Source organism: Thunnus thynnus, chromosome 1 (assembly GCF_963924715.1).
Source record: "Thunnus thynnus chromosome 1, fThuThy2.1, whole genome shotgun sequence".
Taxonomy (NCBI): Eukaryota; Metazoa; Chordata; class Actinopteri; order Scombriformes; family Scombridae; genus Thunnus; species Thunnus thynnus.
Genome location: NC_089517.1, coordinates 5,035,177 through 5,057,261, shown reverse-complemented (window position 1 = coordinate 5,057,261; position 22,085 = coordinate 5,035,177). Strand labels below are relative to the sequence as shown.

The 22,085-nt window shown below is 38.5% G+C and overlaps 1 protein-coding gene and 1 long non-coding RNA gene across 2 annotated transcripts; one reads left to right on the top strand and one right to left on the bottom strand.

The window, feature by feature from the left end:
* Positions 1–567: 567 nt before the first annotated feature.
* LOC137194102 (interleukin-17C-like) lies at positions 568–6,533 on the bottom strand. Its single transcript, XM_067605695.1, has 3 exons — positions 6,312–6,533; positions 5,903–6,141; positions 568–3,964 (listed from the first exon to the last, which is right to left on the bottom strand). Exons 1-3 carry the CDS (start codon positions 6,333–6,335, stop codon positions 3,736–3,738), a joined length of 492 nt encoding a protein of 163 aa, XP_067461796.1. The 5' UTR covers positions 6,336–6,533; the 3' UTR covers positions 568–3,735.
* Positions 6,534–14,753: 8,220 nt separating this feature from the next.
* On the top strand, positions 14,754–17,058 carry LOC137194165 (uncharacterized). The gene is made up of 3 exons (XR_010930934.1): positions 14,754–15,174; positions 15,360–15,508; positions 15,760–17,058. It is a non-coding gene; the product is annotated as an uncharacterized lncRNA (long non-coding RNA).
* Positions 17,059–22,085: the final 5,027 nt, after the last annotated feature.

The following is a 22,085-nucleotide window of genomic DNA, read 5'->3' as shown; positions in this document are numbered from 1 at the left end:
TCTTTGACACAGCTCAATCAAAGATTAAGGTAGACAAACATAACAATAACAAAGTAGAAACAGTAAAACAGTGAGAACATCACAGTAAAATAAGTTATGAATGCTAACATCAATCTTCTGTAATTTTACACCAAAAGTCAGATAAATGTAAGTTCAAACATAGCCTTGTTATGATGTGTTTTACTAAGTGGAGATTTTTCACCTAATCAAAACCAGTTGCACAACACAAACTTGTTCTGATGTAGAGATGAGTTGTTAGTGAATATTTGCAGCTACTAACTACCAGATGTGAGTGTTGCGCTAGCTAGCTGAATGAACCAACTGACAAAGCTAATGTTAGCTTGGTAATATCTGAAACACATTAAACCTCAAATTACTAAAATGTTAAACTAAATGACCAAATAAAGTCTGTTAGTTTAGCATTATCGGATACTTCCAGAGCAGAATTTCTGTAAAAAAAATTTTTTTTTAATGAATTTTAAAGATTATGGATTGAAGGGGTAGATGTAATTTTAAGGATTTTAGCGAGATAGTTTAACTTTCTTGGGAAAAACCACAGAAGACAAATTGTTATTCAAAGCAGAGTAATTTTATTCTTAAAACATCTGGAGGAGATATTTAAATATGCATATGACTAAAATGTTAAATTACTTGAATTTCAGGTTGCAACAACAACAAACAAACAAACAAACAAACAAATTGCTTTGTAATTTCGGAGAGGCAATACAGATACAGTATAAAAGACATTAACAGTACAAATGACTCAAAGAAACACTTTAATTTTTTAGTAAGCAGCTAGGAAAAGAACATGGACAGAGTTGAACAAATGTTTCAAACACGACCAGCAGTGTGACGAGTGTGAATGAGTGAATGAGGCTTGTTTGTGATTTCACATTTTACACAAGACAAATCATTACATAATCATTATAAATCTACTCACCATTATAATAGTCTCATATTAGTGTCATTATCCCCCTTGAATTTATTTCTCAAGATAAAGATTTACAAAAATAAAATGATCATAAAATATCCTACAGTGCAAAACAACTGAATAATAAATCTAACGGTCACATTTTAACATTCGGAGGTTTTTTAACACACATCCAGCAGAGACTGACATTCACTATTAGCCAAATGAGTGATCAAATCTACATTACTTTTGATCACAATTTAAAAAACACTATATAAATAAAAATATAAAATTATATTAAAAATATATTAAAAAAAACAACAACAACACTGAATGAATCCTCACATTTAGCTCAATAAAGCTTGCTTTATATGAAAAACATTAGCTACTTCAGAAACTTCAAATACTCAATGAGGACTTTGATGCTTTACAGTGTGTTCATCTAATTGTTTTTTAGGTTGATGCACCTTATGTGAGACTTGTATATAGTGTGCATGTGCCTAATACCTAATACTGTCCTATTTTAAAGGAAAAGTTAGACATTTTGGAAAATACGCTTGTTTGTTTGCTTGGCGAGAGTTAGGCCCTGTTTATACTTGGCATGAACATGCGTCTCAGGTGATCCGATCACAAGTGGACTGCTCTAAGTACAGATGTGAACGCACCGAAGACGCATTGAGGACGATCCGATTGCTCAGACCACATTCGGAGGTGGTCTGGGCCACATGTGGCCACATTGAATCACCACCTACTCAACTGACGTCCTCTATTTTCTGCCAGACTAGGCACGGGAATTGCCTTGCTGCCTCCCGGTTTGTGAATCCTCCATCCAAAGCTGTGTTCAACTTGTTTGATAACAGGATAAAGAAGCGTATCATTTTGTTTTTCCGTTTTTCATGTGATTAAAAAAAACGTTTTTTTCCTGTTTTTCCTGTTCTCCTGACTAGTTTTTCTCTTCAAGCCGGCAGTTGGAATAGATATTAAACCAAAACCAGAAAATAACTTGCTTGTCTGTCTAAATTTTAATTCTCTTTCCTCTGGATAGTTTCCTCTGTCCTGTCAAGTTCATAACTCCAGTTTTGCTCGACATAATGAGCTCAGGACTTAGATATACAGTGCTGCTCACTTTGTTTTTGCTAACTGGCTGGTCGTAAACACACCGTGAGTAGCTCACTGGATGAGACTCACGCAATGCATTCTGTTTGTTGTAGGATTCCCCCTTAAAAGCAATATGGGAAAACTACAGCCTTTTTCTCAGTTTTCTCTAGTCATGGGGCACCAATTTCAAAAAATAATTGCACATTTCTACTTCACAGGTGACCTAGTTTTAAGATGTCATCATATTCACAGGAGAAAGCAAATAAGCATATTTCCCAAAATGTCAATCTTTGCCTTTAATTTTTCACTTCTAGCTGCTAGCTGTTACGGCATGAAATGAACATGTAATGATACTTAGCTTTTTTGTCATGTCATTTGACATTGATCAGAAAGTGCAAAACTAAACTAAAAACGAAACTAAAAAATGTAGGTAACTAGTGTTGTGTAGTAAAGAGCATTTTGTTGCTGTTGTGTGTATGTATCTCCTCGTCTCTTTTCTTTACAACTTGAGCTTCAGAGTTAAACCAGATGGTCTTTCAACCTTAGTTACTGTGTGATGTATCAACTCCAGGCAAGGTGAGGAAAAAAATTACATAGCTTGAATTTTCTAGGTAGTGCTGAAATGATTAGCTGATTACTTGATTTGAAAACTAATGGATGGCAAGTAAAAAAAAACATTTGCTTCCATTGGATATTTTGGTAGTTTTTTCACTGTTGGTCAGACAGTTGCTGTTGGAAACATGACTTTAGGCTGTAAACTGTGATGAGTGTTTACAGAATTTTCTACAGTATTTGTGCAGAAGCATTTGGCTGAATGCCTGACATACTGTACGTCACTGAAATGCTCATGTGTGATAGTTTCAGGGTGAACCAAAGTCCTGCCACCACTTCCTGTCTGTTCACTGTTCCACTAGCTTCTGTTCAATATAATCTCTTACTGAACCCTTCCCAGTCAGTCAGTCTGGGGACCATGAATGTCTTTATAAAATGACACTCTAGTTACTGAGATATTTCAGTCTGGACCACAGAAGTGAGCTGACCAACAGATATTACCATCCTTAAGGCCTTTGCACACTAGGGGCGTGACGAATAAGCAACATGAAAATGCAAAATAATCGCCTGCGAATAATCTGCATCAAAACTAACTAACACCGGCAGCTCGGTGTGGATTGAACGTATACAACGCTCTCCTCTTCTTTTGTCGAGTGAGGAGTAGAAGGACAAGATCGTCATCACAGGATGATGTTGACATCATCACCGACCTGCATTCAGCATCTCTGACCACAGAAGCAGCCGTCTGACTGCCTTCACCAGGCTGACTGTGTGAAAGTACTCTTGACAAAAACAGTCTGAAAAAAACATACTGACATGCGAATTAATCGCACACAAAAAAACACCCCCAGAGTGTAAAGGCCTTTAGAATTGCTAGCGTAGCTTTGGACCCACCATCACTGTCTACACAAATGGAGTAAACCACCTAAACAGAATCTAAAAGTTGTGCTTTCACTTTGGTTCTCTGTGGCACCTTTGAAACCACCATAAAACACCTAAACAGCTGACAGAAGTTCCCACTTTAAGACCAAAATTTCCACAAACATGAAACTAATAACTAACTAACTAACTAGCCAGCTAACTGACTAATGACAACATAATAGGTCATATAGAAATAGATTAGTAGGAAAAAAGTAGAAATCGGTGCCAATGTATGATTAGAATAGTTTCTTTGATCAATTAATTTGGGGCACAACACAAGTGCAGGCCACAGGGATCTTGATAACTTCAAATGTGAGCCGATATTTGTTATGTCCAAGCCAAGTCTTCTTCAGGACTGTCAATGGAGCAAACACAGGCACAGAGTTGTAGTTGTGGTTTTCCTTCTCGTTGATGATGCAGCCCCTGCAAAGGCACTTTGCAACGGAAATCTCATTAGGGAACCTGCTGTCGTCTCGGTGTGTGCTGAAGGAGACAATCCGACAGAACAGACATTAAGAACTCACAAGGCGATCAATACAGCAACTAATCACAATGAGTTTGACATCTTAAGTTTCTGCTGCACCAGCATTTCTTTTCTGTTCTCTCAGTTTGTAAGTATTATAACTAAAGGTCTAACTAATAGGATTTAAGATGGATCAGTTCCATTTATTTTTATTATCTTTTGTTGTATTTTATCATAATATTTTATTAACCGTTTGCTTTTATTGTCTTTTTCTAATTTTATGTAAAGCACTTTGTAACTTGTTTTGAAAAGTGTTTATATATATATATATATATATATATATATATATATATTTTATATATAAAAAAAGGTATCATTTAAAGGATAGGACCACATTTTTTCTAGTCTGTTGTCGGACTCAACAGTTTTTAAAATCGATGCAGCAGAACCACAGATGTCCTCTTTTTTTATTCCACACATTTTTCTTCCTTGTCAAAACTTGGCGCCTACATTACCCACAGTGCACCTCCACCACTGACAGTTGTATTGGAGATTTGGGCGTGTTACGCTAGAAGTGGCTGGCCTGGAGCTGCTAGCCTCCACCAGAGATGAAGAGCAGGCTACAGATGTCTAGTAACCTTCACACACAGCTCTCATAACACTGTAATCATTCTTCCTCTCTATACTGGATGTGAAATATAGGTCTTTATTGTAGAGCTGCAACAATTAGTTGATTGATTGACTAGTCGATCAACAAAAACTTAATCGGAAAGTATTACAATGAGTACTTTACTTATTCTTACTTACACTTAATTTTGTTGCTAATACTTCTGTACTTTTACTTAAGTAAAAATTGACTCCAGGACTTAAATATGTTTATATATTGTTACACGGTTGTTGTAAAAAGCCCTTTGTTCGTTGAGGTAAGCACTATATAAATGCAGTCCATTTACCATATTGTAATATGACTACTATGGCTATTAGTAATGGATCTGAATACTACCACTGTACTATACTGTATAAATTCACTGTGAAATGAGCCAATCTGCATCATTTTACTTATATATAGTTTTGTTGTGAATACCTATGTACTTTTACTTAAGTAAAATGTTGAATAATAACTTACAATGAAGTAATTTCAGTAATTTGACTTATAATGAAGAATATTTATACTCATTCTGTATATTGCTACTGTTACCTAAGGGAAGATAGTGGTGGAAAATAACTGAGTACATTTACTCAAGTACTGTCCTTCTAGCACTTTACTTAGGTCTTTACTTACTTTTTCCTCAGTAGTGTATCATTTAAACATGTTTTAGACTTTGTCTAATAATAACAATAATACTACTAATAACAACTTCTGTATCTTGCTTCTGCTCCACCACATTTTAGGATCAAATATTGTACTTTTTACACCACTACATTCATTTGACAGCTATAGTTACAAGTTACTTTGCAGATTAAGATCTTATATAAAAACATGATTTTCTTATAGAATAGAATATTTATTTTAAAAACTACTTAGCAATATATAAAGCAGTGAATATTAGCTTTTCTATGAGCTGCAACAGTAAAATACTGATACTCATTCACGCAACTGCAATAATAATCCAGTAATATCATACAGTACATTATTTGCTTAAGCTGTGGAATAGTAACTGAGTACAACTATAGTTACTAGATACTAGATCAATATTTTACATCCTAAATATATGAATTTCTCATAAAAGATGATGTGTTCTTTTAAAAAACTACTTAACAATATATAACATTTTTCATGCAGGACTTTTACTAGTAATGGAGCATTTTTACATTTTTGTATTGGTACTTTTACTTAATTAAGTATCTGAATACTTCTCCTAACACCTGTTGTGATAATAAGAGATTCCTGCTGAGTCGTGACGTTAATGATTGTTTTTGTCCCTCTGTGGCCTCCATACCTGCATGTTGTGCCTCACCTGTACTCCCACGGGGACAAGGAGCGCTTATTCGGATCGCCGTGCATCTGGTTGACCGCCTTCACGCACTCCCCCCTGTCCAGCTGCTGGGTTGAAATGACTTTCAGCTTTCTCTGGTGCCATTCAAGAAACAGTCCGGTAGTATTTTCAAACTTTTCTATTCTGATACGTCTGGGGCCCTTGTCCGCTCTGCTGGCAGAAATCTGGTCGTTGAGGAACAGCAGCGAGCCGAGAGAGATCTATAAACATATAAAAACAAAACATTTTTAAAAAGTCCCACTGTGGAGAATCTGTCCAAAGCTCCATCCACATCCACGCATGAAGGAAACTGTAAAAGCTGGAAGCTGTAATCTGTGAAGTGAAGCATGTAAAACAAAGTGTGTGCCGCCTGGTGCACAGTCATAATTACCATTTGCAGACTGACCCACGTCATCTTGCACTCGAACAGATTTGACTGATACCAACTGCTCCATTGAACCCTATATATACACACTGTATCTATATGAAGGCTTGCACACCCAGCCACGGGCGTTTGTTTTGGGAAAATCCTTAAAACGAGTATTTCCTTCTACCGAATCACTGCTTCAGAGCGCGAAAAACACCACCACCATCTAATCCCGCCTCCTGGTGGGTGTTTTGTTTCACTTGCGCATTGCTGAGGTCTGACAGGGATGATAACAACTCCAAAATTGATCTCATATCTCATTTATTTAACTAAAAACACCTCATGATAGTAGACTGTATGTTTAAATCTAAACATCTACACAGTAAAACTGCCTTGAATATTAATTGAACTGATGTTAAAGTGATTATTTTGTACTTTATACACTGAGTAGTGCACTATTTATTAACTTTTTAGATTTTGTCAGGACTTTAATAAGTCAGTCTTCATTGTCTATGGCAATAGTTCTCAAACTTTTTCAGGTCAAGGACCCCTAAACTGACACAAATTAGACAATGGACCCCCATCTGATAAGATTTTTGCTTTAAAATGTTTTATTACAGAAAGTGTATGAAACTGATGATCAGAGTAGTCAAACATTCTGTCATTGTGTTACTTATGGATGGAATTATAGTGAAAATAAACGATTCCTCTTTTTGCTGGAAACTCCTCAAGGACCCCTGGGTCCCCGAACCCCACTTTGAGAACCGCTGGTCTATGGTACCATTTTTTACACCGCTGGTACTATTTTTGATTTCTGTAAGTTAAGAGGAAAACAGAACAACTGCTTCTACTGCAATAATAATATAATAGACCTTGTTATGACAAGTCAAAACATTAAAATAAATAAATAATTCACTTTGCTACATTAAAATGTGGTTATAAGGACATTTTTAAGTGTTTATTACAGTATTTTTAACAACATAACCTCCTATGAATACATATTTTATATTATTGCAACAGTTTTATATTATATTTTCATTCATTATCTGTTTAAATACCATAATCCTGTTACGGATGTTTCACAGGAACAATTAAAGATGATATCAGTAAACATTTAAAAAGACCTTATATCTACTTACAAAATGTTAACATACGGCTTATGAATCATAAATAAGGGGTGGGTTAAAGTTTGGCATTCATTGTATCGAACAGTTATAGATATCTGTGATTCTGTTTATTTGAAATGATAATTAAATTATTTGTTTGTTATGTCACAAAAATATGCAATACAAGGTGCTTCACAAAACATGAGGAAAAAAACAAAGAAAGATGCAAGAAATAGAAACATTGAAAACACAACTGAAAGGATTATCATAACAGACTAATCAAAGTGAGGAATTAAAAATGAATAAAATTAAAAGTAAATAAACTAACACTGATATGTGAGTATCTTGCACTATAGGGGAGAATGGGGTAAATAGAGCCAGTGGGTAAAATGAGCCACCTTTACCAAGGTAACCACAAACAAAAGTAATCATGTGACCACAAACAGAAAGAAATAGTCAACATTACTCAATCCATGTTGGACTCAACCTGATTGAGATGCGGTGGCATGACCTCAAGAGAGCAATTCACACCAGACATCCCAAGAATATTGCTGAACTGAAACAGTTTTGTAAAGATGAATGGTCCAAAATTCCTCCTGACCGTTGTGCAGGTCTGATCTGCAACTACAGGAAATGTTTAGTTGAGGTTGATTACTCAATCCATCTTGGACTCAGTCACATGGAGAGAGTGGTCAGCAAAACAGAGCAAAAAAAAAGATTTTTGTCATGCTAAGTGAATTCATCATGTTATTAAAGTTATCAGTCTTGAATCTTAATTTAAAAAGATCAGTTTTGGACATTATTACATGTTAATTTAAGTCAGTGTAAGCTACAAAACCAGGTCATAAACTTAGCAAAACTGTGGATCTGAACCACTGTATGAAACAGTTTTGTCTAAATGGAGGTTTTGGGGTAAAACGTGCCAGTGATGTTGGGGCAAGTTGAGTCAATGGTTCAATTTACCCCCAAAATGATTTTCTGACACTCTAGAGACTAGAGACACTGTTCATGTTTGATCCCTGTTACAAGTGCTACAATGTTGATGAATTAATACCTAATTGTTGACTAACGTTAGATTTAAGCCACACGCAAACCTGCTGTACATACAGACTGCTGATAAATTAAAGGAAAAACCAACATAAAGTGTCTTAGTAAGGTGTTGGACCACCATGGGCCACCAGAACAGCTTCAATGTGCCTTGGCATTGATTCTACACGTCTCTGAACTCTTCTAGAGGGATGAACACCATTCTTCAAAAAGATATTTCCTCATCTGGTGTTTTGATGATAATGGTGGAGAGTGCTGTCTAACATGTCAGTCCAAAATCTTCATAAGTGTTCAGCTAGGTTGAGATCTGGTGACGGTGAAGGCCATAGCGTATGATTCACATCATTTTCATACTCATCAGACCGTTCAGTGACTCCTTGTGCTTTGTGAATGGCTCATTGTTCTAAAACCATAATAATTAAATAACTTGTTTTAATTTCTATGGTTACACAACAACCTCTGAGGTACTATAATAGTTACTATATATAGTAACTATTATTTGAAACAAATACACTTTCATTTTTCAGTAAAATCATCAAATGTAAAAAGTGGCTCATGTTACCCCATTCTCCCCTACTGTGTAATCCCCCTAGAGAGCTAAGAAATAACAATTAAGTCATTTTTAAAGCGAAAGTATTTTTTTTTGTCATCTTTGGCAGTAAACTGAACATCTGTAAGTTTTAGACTGTTGGACTGCTGGCCAGAATGTTATCTTCAATAAAGAGATATCTTAAATCAATGTTCTAAAGCCAAAAAAAGTCTCATCAGTGACATTTGTAATGTGACTCAAGGTTTGCTGCTACACCCTAAATAACCAAATTATGTCATAAAAAATTGAATGATACAATGATACACAGAGAGGCACCCACAGGCAACCCCTGAACATTTCTCATCCCACTTGACACAGAATATTCAGTAGCACTGTCATATAATGACACATACACATGCTGCTTTGGTAACAGCAGAGAAGAGAAACCATGTCATTATGTGGCCACTGTGTGATGACATACTCCTGGTATGATGCAACATCGGATAGATCTCCTCCCCCTTTTAACCTGGTGGATATAAACATGTGCAGCCTGTTTTTAGTAACAGACATAGGCTTGGCCATTAACAGATTTAGCTTTCTCACTTCCTCCTGTTCGATTAACCTTGTGACCATCAATAAAATCAAAAGGAGAAGTTAACTCAAACATGACACCTTGAATTTTTTAAAACTGTCTGTTGAAAATTTATTTTAACAATCACCTTTTTGCATGTTTGCCTGTTTCCAGCACAATAATGAGTACACAGTTTAAAGGTGCCTTTAATCTCTTCCACTCCACCCTTTATTTCAGAGCACTTAAAAAGTCTGTAGCCTCTGAACCACAGTGACTATATGTATAAATTGGGTCTTGCCAGAAAGAAAATTTCCCAGAGTTTCTTGTGATACAGAAACAGAGCAGCTGGTCTTTGAAGTTAGTAGAAATGGAAAACTTTGTCTAAATATATCTATTTTGCTTGGCTGAAAATGGTTTCAGCCTAAATAACTGCCTGTGGTAATTTCTGTAAAGGTCAAGGGCAGAATGGGGCTGCAGACTGCCTCACATTTGAAGAAGATAGCACACAGTGTGACAAGTCTACAGTGATTTATACATGAAAAAGTCCAGGTAGATTTCCAAAAGGGACATTTGGAGAGTCTGTATTTTTGTAAAAAATCGAGACCAACATACAACATCTAAATATAGGTCAAACAGTTTCTATAAACTGTCGACAAAGATACAAGTAGAGTGAAGGTGTGTAAGAGTGCAGAGAGTGTTGAATAAATATTGAATGGGTAATGTAATAAGCTACTTTATATACATATAAGTGGTTATGTAGAGTATATACATGTGTACATCTGTGTACTGTATATACAGTTGCAAGAAAAAGTATGTGAACCCTTTGGGATAACTTGGATTTCTGCATAAATTGGGCATAAAATGTGTTCTGATCTTCATCTAAGTCACAACAATAGACAAATGCATTCTGCTTAAACTAATACTGCACAAAAAATTATATGTTTTCATTTTTTATTGAACACAACATGTAAACATTCACAATGCAGGGTGGAAAAAGTATGTGAATCCCTAGGCTAATGACTTCTCCAAGAGCTAATTGGAGCCAGGAGTCAGCCGACATGGAGTCCAATCAATGTGATGAGATTGCAGATGATGGTTAAAGCTGCCCTGCCCTATAAAAACACACACCAGTTTTGAGTTGGCTGTTCAGCTCAAGAGGCATTGCCTGATGTGAACCATGCCTCGCACAAAAGAGCTCTCAGAAGACCTACAATCGAGAATTGTTGACTTACATGATGCTGGAAAGGGTTACAAAAGTATCTCTAAAAGCCTTGATGTTCATGTGTCTACAGTAAGACGGATTACCTACAAATGGAGAAAGTTCAGCACTGTTGCTACTCTACCTCGGCGTGGTCGTCCTGTAAAGATGACCGCAAGAGCACAGCGCAGAATGCTCAATGAGGTGAAAAAGAATCCTAGAGTGTCAGCTAAAAACTTACAAAAATCTCTGACACATGCTAACATTTTTGATGACAAATCTAAAATAATAAAATCATTAAACAAGAATGGAGTTCATGGAAGGAAACCACGGAGGAAGCCACGGCGTCAAAGAAAAACATTGCTGCAGGTTTGAGCATCTGGACGTTCTACAGCACTACTGGCAAAATAAAACTTAAGACCATGTCCACCAAATGAAGCTCAACAGAGGATGGGTGATGCAACAGGAAAATGACTCAAAGCATAAAAGTAAACAGAAGAAAATACGTCATCTGGATTAGCCCAGTCAGAGTCCTGTCCTCAACCTGATTGAGATGCGGTGGCATGACCTCAAGAGAGCAATTCACACCAGACATCCCAAGAATATTGCTGAACTGAAACAGTTTTGTAAAGATGAATGGTCCAAAATTCCTCCTGACCGTTGTGCAGGTCTGATCTGCAACTACAGGAAATGTTTAGTTGAGGTTGATTACTCAATCCATCTTGGACTCAGTCACATGGAGAGAGTAGTCAGCAAAACAGAGCAAAAAAAAAGATTTTTGTCATGCTAAGTGAATTCATCATGTTATTAAAGTTATCAGTCTTGAATCTTAATTTAAAAAGATCAGTTTTGGACATTATTACATGTTAATTTAAGTCAGTGTAAGCTACAAAACCAGGTCATAAACTTAGCATAACTGTGGATCTGAACCACTGTGTGAAACAGTTTTGTCAAAATGGAGGTTGTGGGGTAAAACATGCCAGTGATGTTGGGGCAAGTTGAGTCAATGGTTCAATTTACCCCCCAAAATTATTTTCTGATATTTTAGAGACTAGAGACACTGTTCATGTTAATGTTTGATTCCTGTTACAAGTGCTACAGTGTTGATGAATAAATACCTAATTGTTGACTGATGTTAAGTTTACGCCACAACATATGATTCACATCATTTTCTTACTCATCAAACCATTCAGTGAACTCTCGTGTCCTCTGGATGGGGGCATTGTCATCCTGGAGGAGACTACTCCCATCAGGATAGAAATGTTTCATCACAGGATAAAGGTGCTGACTCAAACAAATGAGACAGATGAGATAATTAGATAACTTGTTTTTTTCCATGGATACACAACCTGAGGTATATATAGTAACTATAATTTGAAACAAATACACTGTCATGTTGAGGTAAAATCATCAAATGTAAAAAGTGGCTCATGTTACCCCATTCTCCCCTACTGTGTAATCCCCTAGAGAGCTAAGAAATAACAATTAAGTCATTTTTAAAGCAAAAGTATTTTTTTTTTTGTCATCTTTGGCAGTAAACTGAACATCTGTAAGTTTTAGACTGTTGGACTGCTGGCCAGAATGTTATCTTAAATAAAGAGATATCTTAAATCAATGTTCTAAAGCCAAAAAAAGTCTCACAACAGATGAAGTGAAGTCAACAAAAACATTGCCTCTGCTCCCAAATACCAGGCTATCATCACTGAGACTCTCATTATCATGTGAAAAGACTGAAAACTATGTAGCTCTGAATTGTTGAGATATAGCGTCAAACTGTTTTCCACCATTTCTGTGTTCCTGATTTGTTGGGCATGGCTAAAACGGCTATACCGTGACTGAAAAAGTGAAAAAAGTGGATTGACTTCATGAAGAGCTGATGAAGAACATTGATGGGGAGCTGAGGGATACCAACAACACCCACCTCTGCAGTGACCATTTTACACTGGATAGTTTTGCAAACTTTCATCAGAGACAACTGGGCTTCACAGATAGACTGCTGTTACTGGTGAGTGGGGCCGAGCCTGGGCTTCCTCCTCCTGTCCAGCCAACATCCGGTGCCATGGTCGGCAGTCACATTACATGTCCACCAATGAGTTGCCTTGTGTGCTTATTTTATAATTATAATCCACAGTAACTATTAAATTTTGAAGGTGAGCCTCCTAACGTGATTTTACATTGTGTAAACTAGCATCATTTTCATGTAATAGTGTATCTAACGAAAATACACTATTCATCTACAAAGAGCTAACGTTATGTAGTAGGGGGACACTAGAAACCAGGTACAATTCATCAGGGTGAGAGCACCTGAACCATTAAGAGGCTCATGAGGCACAGGTGTATCAGCCTCACTGTTGCTCCTGTGATCATCTTGCACACATGCTTCCTTGGTAAACGCTTGGTATTTCAACTAGTATTATTTGATTGTTAGGGTAATGTAGGGGTGCAAACGCATCCTGAGATATTGGATTTTTATGTCAACATTAAATTTTTTGGGATTTGATTATGTATCTATGGTTTTATCTTTTTTAGTGCTGCAGCTGTTGTAGGGGGGGGTTATCTTGTGTGCAGTTTGGTTATTTACTGTTAGCATACTTCCAGTGCATCAGCCAACTTGCTGGTGTGCCACATTCCTACAGCAAGACGCTTCAACTTTTAACTCCACCTATACAAGTGATGTCAGTGACCCTGATTGTAATAAACCAGCCTGTTATGGCACTTTGACCCACACACTGACCTTTGGCTTTGTTAATGAAGTTCACCTGTATTTATTTCTGAGCCTAGACAGGTGTCACATTTGGCATTGTCAGCAGAATTTTGAAGGAGTGTGTGGTAATTTTTTTTTTTTTTTTGTATGGCCATTTCAGCAATTTTTTTAGATCCGGGTAGTAAACAGCAATCAGCACAGAAGATTGGAGAGATATACAGCTCCTGGTCTGTAGTCTACTCAGAGGACCAAAGAGAAGTCCACAGCTTCAGCATTTTTTTTTAACTAAACTAGCTTTACTGAGACTTTAAAGAGTTTGTTTGGCAAACTATTAAAATGATTGAAATTGAGGAGCAATTAGGTGAGCAACTAAGAGCTCTCCGAGCCGAGAACAAACAGCTAAAACTGTCCATTTCCAACCCCCCTACTACAACCCAACTGAGAGAACGGTGTACATCCCTCGGGAAAGGCGGTGTCCTAGATTTTATGGTCATCAAGACTCACCTGACAATGTTGGCCTTGAGGACTAGAGGCTTGTCTGGAGGACAGACACCTCTCAGACAGGGAAAAAACCATCTTCCTCTTTGATCATTTGGGTGGAGAACCCCAAAGTGAGATAAAGCACTGCCTATGCAGGGAAACGGAAAATGCATATCGGCTTATCAGTATCCTGAAGGCCCTGTATAGTGGCAAAAAGTTAATGGTAGTATTGAAAAACATTTTTATAACCGTAAGCAGCAGGAAGGAGAGTCACTGAGGCAGTTTTCCCATGCTCTGATGCCTGGACTCTATTCTTGATACCCTGCCTTAATAAGAGGCTATCAGGTGGGGTGAACATTTGAATGGTGGGAAGAGTTGTCAACGTTTCTATGGATGTAATGCTACAAGGGTTGATATGTGAACCCCCCAGGTAGTGCATAAAAAACACCACAGTCTCCTGAGCTTCTGGCAATTACAGACTCGTTAAAGCAGCAACGAACTCAAATAGCAACCTTAAGTGAACAACTTCAGTCATTGCAAGTGACTTTTAATTAGGACCAGGCCAACAGCCTGAAGTATCATTAATAGATATTCAGGAAGAGGCTATCAGGTGGGGTGAACACACACTTAATTAGCATCCATAATGCCAACTTCCCTCCCCGGGCTTCATCCTCCCACCGCCGAAATCTACTGCCATAGTGGTGACAGACCGACACATCCAGGTTCAGAAGTTTATCTGGGAATAGAAACCAGACATTGACCACTTTTATGATGTGTGGCATTTATGTAAAGGTAGGATAATTTCTAAAATGTAGTTTATTATTTAAGATGGATTCAATCTCCAAGGAGAAGGACTGCAAGAAAGCAAAACAGTAGTAAGAGAGCATCACAAATCACCGCTACTGGTCAGCATCCGGTTCATTCAGTGGAGAGGAAACAGTGGTGAAGTCTCTTCTCAACCATGTGCATGTCCATGAAAATCCACTCTTCCCCAAGTGCCTCCACCCCCTTCCAGTGACAAAAACAAGAGGCTGAAGCCTGATATGCCACTATTCAATAGCAATTGTCATTTAATTAGAATGCACTCTTCATCTTTTATGTTCTTGTTATTCTCTTTCCCCATCAAGCCACAAAGGCCACCTACAAGCTGGAGAAGATTCTAATGAACAAACGTGTTCTTGGTGATGTCAAGTCTGATTTTGCAGTTCGCGCCAAAAAACATGGCATTCTCATACTTAGGGATGCTCTGCAGGTAAATTGTATAGTAAACATGTTGTCAATATTGTGTAGTAGATAACGTACAATGCGTTCAACTCATAATTAGACCATCGAGACTGGGTATTCATTTTTGTGACAATATTAATAAGTCATATTGTAGTGCAGTCCTGGTCTCTCTTTTTTTACAATATTGTGTAGTAACAGGGCTTCTCATTTCAGGCTTTACCTGGCTGCATTGCATTTCAATGAAAATTCTGGGCGTATCCCAGTGAGGACTGCAGCAGGACAACTGTGGTTCCAAATAAAATTTCTGAGGGCCAAGAGAAGGAGACATGTTGTGTCCATGGTGAAGACCAAATATACTACTGGTTAGTCAATTATCAATTGTCTGATACCATTTTTCATCTCCCTACTAATGTATGCATGATTCCAAACACATTTTGCCTGCTTGCAAGATTTAGACACCACCTGAGCGACGAGGTGTATGGCAAAATTATAAACAAGCATTCAAATTTCAAGATGTATAATTGCAGTTATCTTGGTAACAGTTTGTCAACAGTTGAGACATATGAATTACTCAAACTATATGCTATGTTATGTGCTCTCTTCTGTGTTTTAGACTATGTCACAGAGCTTATGGACCTCCTCTTTAACAAGGTCGTCCATGACCCTGCACCCTTTGTGGCTGAGCTGAAAGCAGTAGCTGTTCCTGGATTCCTGTGCTCACAGTATAAGCGACCTGAGAAGGCAGATGCAATACATAGGCATGTGTCCAGGTTCAGCTGTCCAGGTGGGGTGGGAACAGCTCCAACACATGGTGACCCAACATCTGACTCTGCTGCAAATGAGGACTGAGGTGTTGGAAGGAGGCTTCACAGTGACAGTTACTGGTGGGGACCCACACCAACCCACCATAATGGGTTTTCAGTAATTTTCAATGATGTGAAATGCCTTTTGTCCATTAATTCTTCTGTGTAGGTGGGGAATACGGTGGAGCAGACAAGTGCTGCTTTAAGTCTTGGTCAACTTCAGCTGGTGCAGGTACCAGTCACAACAGTGACTGTAGAGGGGTTCCTGGCCATCTATGTTGATGCTTCAACAGCTAACAAGGATCCGGTTATCTGTCACACTCTTCCCTTGCCTGAGGACTTCCAGGTGAAACATGATTGTGGACTACTGTGAAGCACTTCAGTCCTTTTGAATTGTGTCCTATTGAGATGTGAAATATCAACATTACATAAACATAAACCATAAACATACAGGTAAGATACTCACAGCTTCTCGTGGTTGGAAATATTCTCCAGTTTGAGAAGAGTCCCTCACTTAGCAAACACCCTCCTCCCTGGTGCAGATGAGAAGCCGTATGAGTACTACATATGCCATACTCGTTTCACACAGAGCGGCAACAAGAAGATGCGAGTTCTGCAGAAACACACAGAGAACATGGCAAAGTTGCAGTTTGTCAGTGTCTTCGGGCCCAAACGCACTAAAAGCAATAATGAGATTGATGCTCCTATGACGCACTGCACAGCATCAGATTTGAAATGCCAACACCACAGAGCCAACACAGATTTGTAATTTTGTTCTTTGTATTAACCGCTGCATTAGTTGGATGTAATGAATGAATGAAAAGGAGAAATGCAGACAAGGGAAATGAAGCTGAAACGAAGAGCGTCTGTTTCCACAGTAAATCTGTGACTGTTTGATGGTTATTTCTTTTGTGCTGTAAAACGTGACTGCCGTGAAATAATCAGAATTTCACTAACCAAGACCACTCCTTCTAGAATATGGATTTAATGGTTTATTGGAGGAGTGATGGAAGAGCAGGGTGAAAAGGAGGAAGGATAGTTAGAGGGATGATTGGAGAGGGAAGGATGGATGGGGGAAGGGAGAGGGTCGGGGGTGTGAGGATGCGGGGGTGAGGGTCGAGGGGATGAGAGTCGAGGGATGGGGAGAAAGAAGAGCAGGCGGGAAAGAGGGGAAGGAGGGAATGGATAGGAGAGTGATAGATGTAAGGCTCATGAGGCACAGGTGTATCAGCCTCACTGTTGCTCCTGTGATCATCTTGCGCACATGCTTCCTTGGTAAACGCTTGGTATTTCAACTAGTATTATTTGATTGTTAGGATAATGTAGGGGTGCAAACGCATCCTGAGGTATTGGATTTTTATGTCAACATTGAATTTTTTTGGATTTGATTACAGATGATTGTATTACAACATGTAATGTATCTATGGTTTTATCTTCTTTAGTGCTGCAACTGTTGTAGGCCTCCGGTCACAGGAGCGGCTGGTGCAGTGGAAGTTCATCTGTTGGGGGCGGGGGAAGGGGTGTTATCTTGTGTGTAGTTTGCTTATCTACTGGTAGCATACTTCCAGTGCATCAGCCAACTCGCTGGTGTGCCACATTCCTGCAGCAAGACCCTTCAACTTTTAACTCCGCCTACACAAGTGATGTCAGTGACCCTGATTGCAATAAACCAGCCTGTTATGGCACTTTGACCCACACACTGACCTTTGGCTTTGTTAATGAAGTTCACCTGTATTTATTTCTGAGCCTAGACAGGATGGGGAGAAAGAAGAGCAGGGGGGGGTGGATAGGAGAGTGATAGATGTAAGGAGGAGAGGCATCGACATCAGGGAGGTAAGTGGGAACAAGGGGGTTGAGACTCAGGGTGGGGGTGCTGTCTCAATGATCTGGCATCTGTACGAAGCCCCCTGTTCCTGTGTTCAAGCAGAGAAGAGAGGAAAGTTAGCGGAGGAGTCGGGTGGGAGGGACTTGCAAGCTGAGACAAAGAGGAGAGGAGCGGATGTGGTGTGTCTAAATACCCTGAGGTGGGGAAATGGGATGTGTACAAGGCGTGGTCTTTGGTTCCCGAACTTTGTTTATAAGTCTATAAACTTCATATAACGTTTTATTTCTCTCATTCAGAGGTTTTGTTCTCACTACTGCCGAGTCTCCTTGCTCGACCAACGCCGAGCTGTCTCCCTCTCTCTTTCTCTCTCTCGCCGGTGCTCAGCTGGCGAGAGCTGACTCTCTCTCTCTCTTTATCGGCTGCAGAAAAAACAGCTTTGGTTGCTGTGACCTCATTTTGGGAAACAAAATCAGAGTTGGGGCGTCAAGACGGCCTTTGAAAAAAGTAGGTAGCAAATCTGCCTGCCTGTTTTTCTTACCTCTTGCTTCAGCCCATCCTTGCATTTCCAGTGGCCCGTGGTCTGCCTATTATATGTTCAGGGCATTCTGCAGGGAGTTGGGATTCAGGCAGACAGGCTCGAGGCTTGGATGAAGAATCATGCACCATGGCTCTTCAGGAAGCTCTCCACATCTATTCTGAACCTGTTGGAGTATGTGTTAGAAGGTGTTTCAGTGCTAGAGATATAGTGCTAAAACATGTTCAAACATGTGGGGATGTGTAGGCAGAAGAAAGCTGCTAGACGAAGCATCCATTTTTCAGATTGTAGTGGTGGTACTTGATTGACAGTTGACAGTTGAGTGGGGCGTGGTTTCAGTGCATTCAGTGGACACGCCCCCGGCGTTTGAGAGCAGAGAAAACAGCTTGATTTTTCCCGATTTTGAAGGTTAATTTTATATACTTGGCGATTTTTTTAATCATTCAAATTTGGCAGGGTTGTTAATAACACACTTCTCTGTGGTGTGTCAAACTCAGACAGACATATTTATTGTTGCTTCACACAGACTTTAAGTTGCCTCTTGCCACTGAAATCTTATTTCAAGGTAAGAAGTAAAGGAAATATGTGATAGTTAAGTTATAAGTGTAAGTGTTGCTGTATCACAGATATACATATATGTATGTATATGGATATATCACAGTGTTGACATGTATTCATCCACATTAAAGAAACTTTTATGCAATAAACCCTGAAATGTAGTAATAATATGACCTAACTATCCATAATTCATGCAGTTCCAAGGAAGTGTCTGATTTTTCCAACAACTCTAGCCAGCAGCAAAGTGGCTGCAGTGAGTCCAGCTTTCCAGGAGGAAACGTCTGCCCTGCGTGTTTAATCCCAGTGCTGCTGTGTAACTGAGGTGTGATATATCCTGGCGTAAAACAGAGTGGAGATTGTGGAGGGAGTGGAATTAGAAACATTCCCAAAAATATTTGACCTTTGAGCAGTCAGAGTAAGAAACATGCATATGTCATGCTCCAGGCCTCTCTGGGCAATCCCAAACTACGTGAATAAATGTGTCAAAGGTGCCATCTGTACAAAAAGAAGAGGGGTTTGCTCTGGTTTTCATTCAGCAGTGCCTTCGAGGAGTGTACATTTATTATAGAGTATCATGTAGTGTATTCCTGTTCCCCAAACCAGATGATGATGGACGTGCGGTGTAAAACTGGATCAGCAGCTCTTGCGTCAGCTTGATTTTTCGCGCGGGAAGTATATCCCACGCTGAGCCTTTTTTAGTCATACAAAACAAACAAGAAGAAAAAATAAAAGCTTCCATTGTTTTTAAATGTTTCTGCATAAAAAAGGGAAGGGAAGTATCCTTTGGGTCCATATATACTATATGGAAATTAACATTTCTTCCTTGGCAGACTAAAACAAAATTAACCCTCAGCTCCAGATGGTGAAACATTCAAATTTGTTAAAAAATACAAATACATCCTGTGGTTTCCTCTGACTCTGTCTCATGTCTTGCAGGTTGCCTCCCATCTGTCAAGAAGAGGTCACCAAATCGTATGAAATATATTTTCCTTGTTGATAAGTACATATTGAAGTCACATTTGCCAGATCTTTGAGCCAAGTATGAGTACGGAGAGAAAAGGCTGATATCTCATAGTTATTAGTGATAGTGATAACGGTGTCGATGTTTGTGTTTATTGTTTAACATTCATATTTTTTGTAATTTCTGTTGACTGATCTGGACTGCATTGAATTCCTTGCACTTGCTTCTTGGCAAATAAGTCTGATTCTGATTCTGATGTGGGATGAGGTGACAGCTAGAGGAAAAGTCAGAGGATCACCTTAGTCATTAGCATTAGCCCTGAAAGCATTGTGATAAGTATCTCTTTGCACCAAGACTCAATGATCCAGCTTGCTGTCTAGATTCAGGCCAACATCAGAGAACCAGATAGTGCCACGTTGGGTATTTTACGTAGGGGATTTCGCCACTTACATAATCATCTTGTAATGCAGGATACATTGTTGTAAAAACTCTCTGTTGCTGTACTCGGCAGTGATCCAGCATCTGAGATTTTTCATTGAAAAATGAACAACTGTATATTATGTTTCACAGATTATAATATTTTTTTTTTCTTTTTTGTTGACACGACTTGTGCAGCAGTCTGACACAGTCTCTTATAAAAGTACCACTTGAGATATCCGAAGTCAGAAGTTTTCAAATCCTTAACATGAATTATGACTTCTGTCAGGGACAAAAGCGAAAGTAGCATGTAATTGTTTTTAGCAAAAACCTCACAGTGGTGAGGTCAGATTAGATGGGTGTACAGTATGTTCAGAGGTCATTAAATAGTTGAGAGTGAAGGCCACATTAAGGAAGTTGAAGAAAAGCTCAGTTTTCCTTTTTAAACTCACATTTCAACCTTCTGCTTGCTGCATGGACAGATTATAAGACGATGGGCCCCTGTGCACATGTAAAAGATCCCCGACCCCCTATACAGGAACAAGACACCCAGACTGAAAGAGATGCAAAACAACTACAAACATTCATGTGAACCAGAACTCTCAGGTGCTGCTGTTGGTTCAAAAACTGCAGCTGAACTTCAATATTTAACTCCCGCTGGAGATGAAAATTACTCTTGTCTGCACAGATATTATACCAAATACATCACCACACTATTAAAAACTAGTGTCACACTATACAAAATATCATAGGAACCCAAAGTAAGCCTAAGATGCAGGTTCTATCCTCTTAAAGAAGAATTGTTCTGATTAGCAATTGCTTTACTAATTTTATCATATTTAAATAAAGTGTTATGTAGCGTCAGTGTGCTGTACAGCTGTAATATGCAGGAACAAGGTTCTGTTTACAGCTTCGCTAGCCTGTTGTGCTACATATCTCAACCTCTTGACTTTGCACTACACAGTAAATTTCTCAAAGAACTTCAGTACAAAGTCAAGAGGTTGTGATATGCAGCACAACAAGTTAATGAAGCTCTGTAAATGGAAGAACGTTTCTGCACATGCTCAGTGGCGTCTGCCTTACACAGAGCTACTCTTGGAGACTGAAAACATGATCACTGTTATTCATCTTTGGAGCCATTTCTAAACAAACTAGCATGAACTAACTCTTCATAATGAAGGAACATGTCTCCCAGTGCAGCGGTGTGACTCTGATATATTTTAATAGGTTTCGGACAACAACGGAGGTCTATGGCATAGAGGAATAAGATGTATCAGGCTTTGGATACACATACAACACTTGTAAGAAAATCACCAGCCTTTTAACATAGACAAACAACAAGTTAGTCTAACCAGTTCTAATCCCAAAACAATTTGCAAATCTGACCCAACCCTTTTATCCACACTCTCAAATGATCATTGTTACTATCCTTCAGTTCTCACTGTGCTTACATCTTACAGTGCAGCTAACATGCCATGTTAATACTGTAGAGCATGACTGACAAAAAAAAAGGAGACAACAGTTATTAACATAATTCAAAAAAAGTGGAAAAATAAAATAAAAAGAGTGGTCTTGGAATGATTTTTATAGTTAAGTCTAATTTATTGATAGAGCACATTTCATACAAAAAGCAACACAATGTGCGTCACAAGGACAAGAGCAATACAATTATAAATACATAAAATACGAGCATACATATCTTGCATAAAAGCAAGCAAACATATGCTTACATACATAGACACATTATGATTAAAGTGCATAATAATTCAGTTAAAACAGGAGCAGACAGTTGCTCAACCTAGTTAAACACAAAAGCAAACAGAAATGTTTTAACTTTAAC

Excerpts from the sequence above, each read along its gene's own strand:
- LOC137194102 (XM_067605695.1), bottom strand. The coding sequence starts at position 6,335 with ATGACGTGGGTCAGTCTGCAAATG. Across the intron at positions 6,142-6,311 it reads CGTGGGTCAGTCTGCAAATG|ATCTCTCTCGGCTCGCTGCT; the intron begins GTAATTATGACT and ends ATATGTTTATAG. Across the intron at positions 3,965-5,902 it reads TTGTCCCCGTGGGAGTACAG|CACACACCGAGACGACAGCA; the intron begins GTGAGGCACAAC and ends TGTCTCCTTCAG.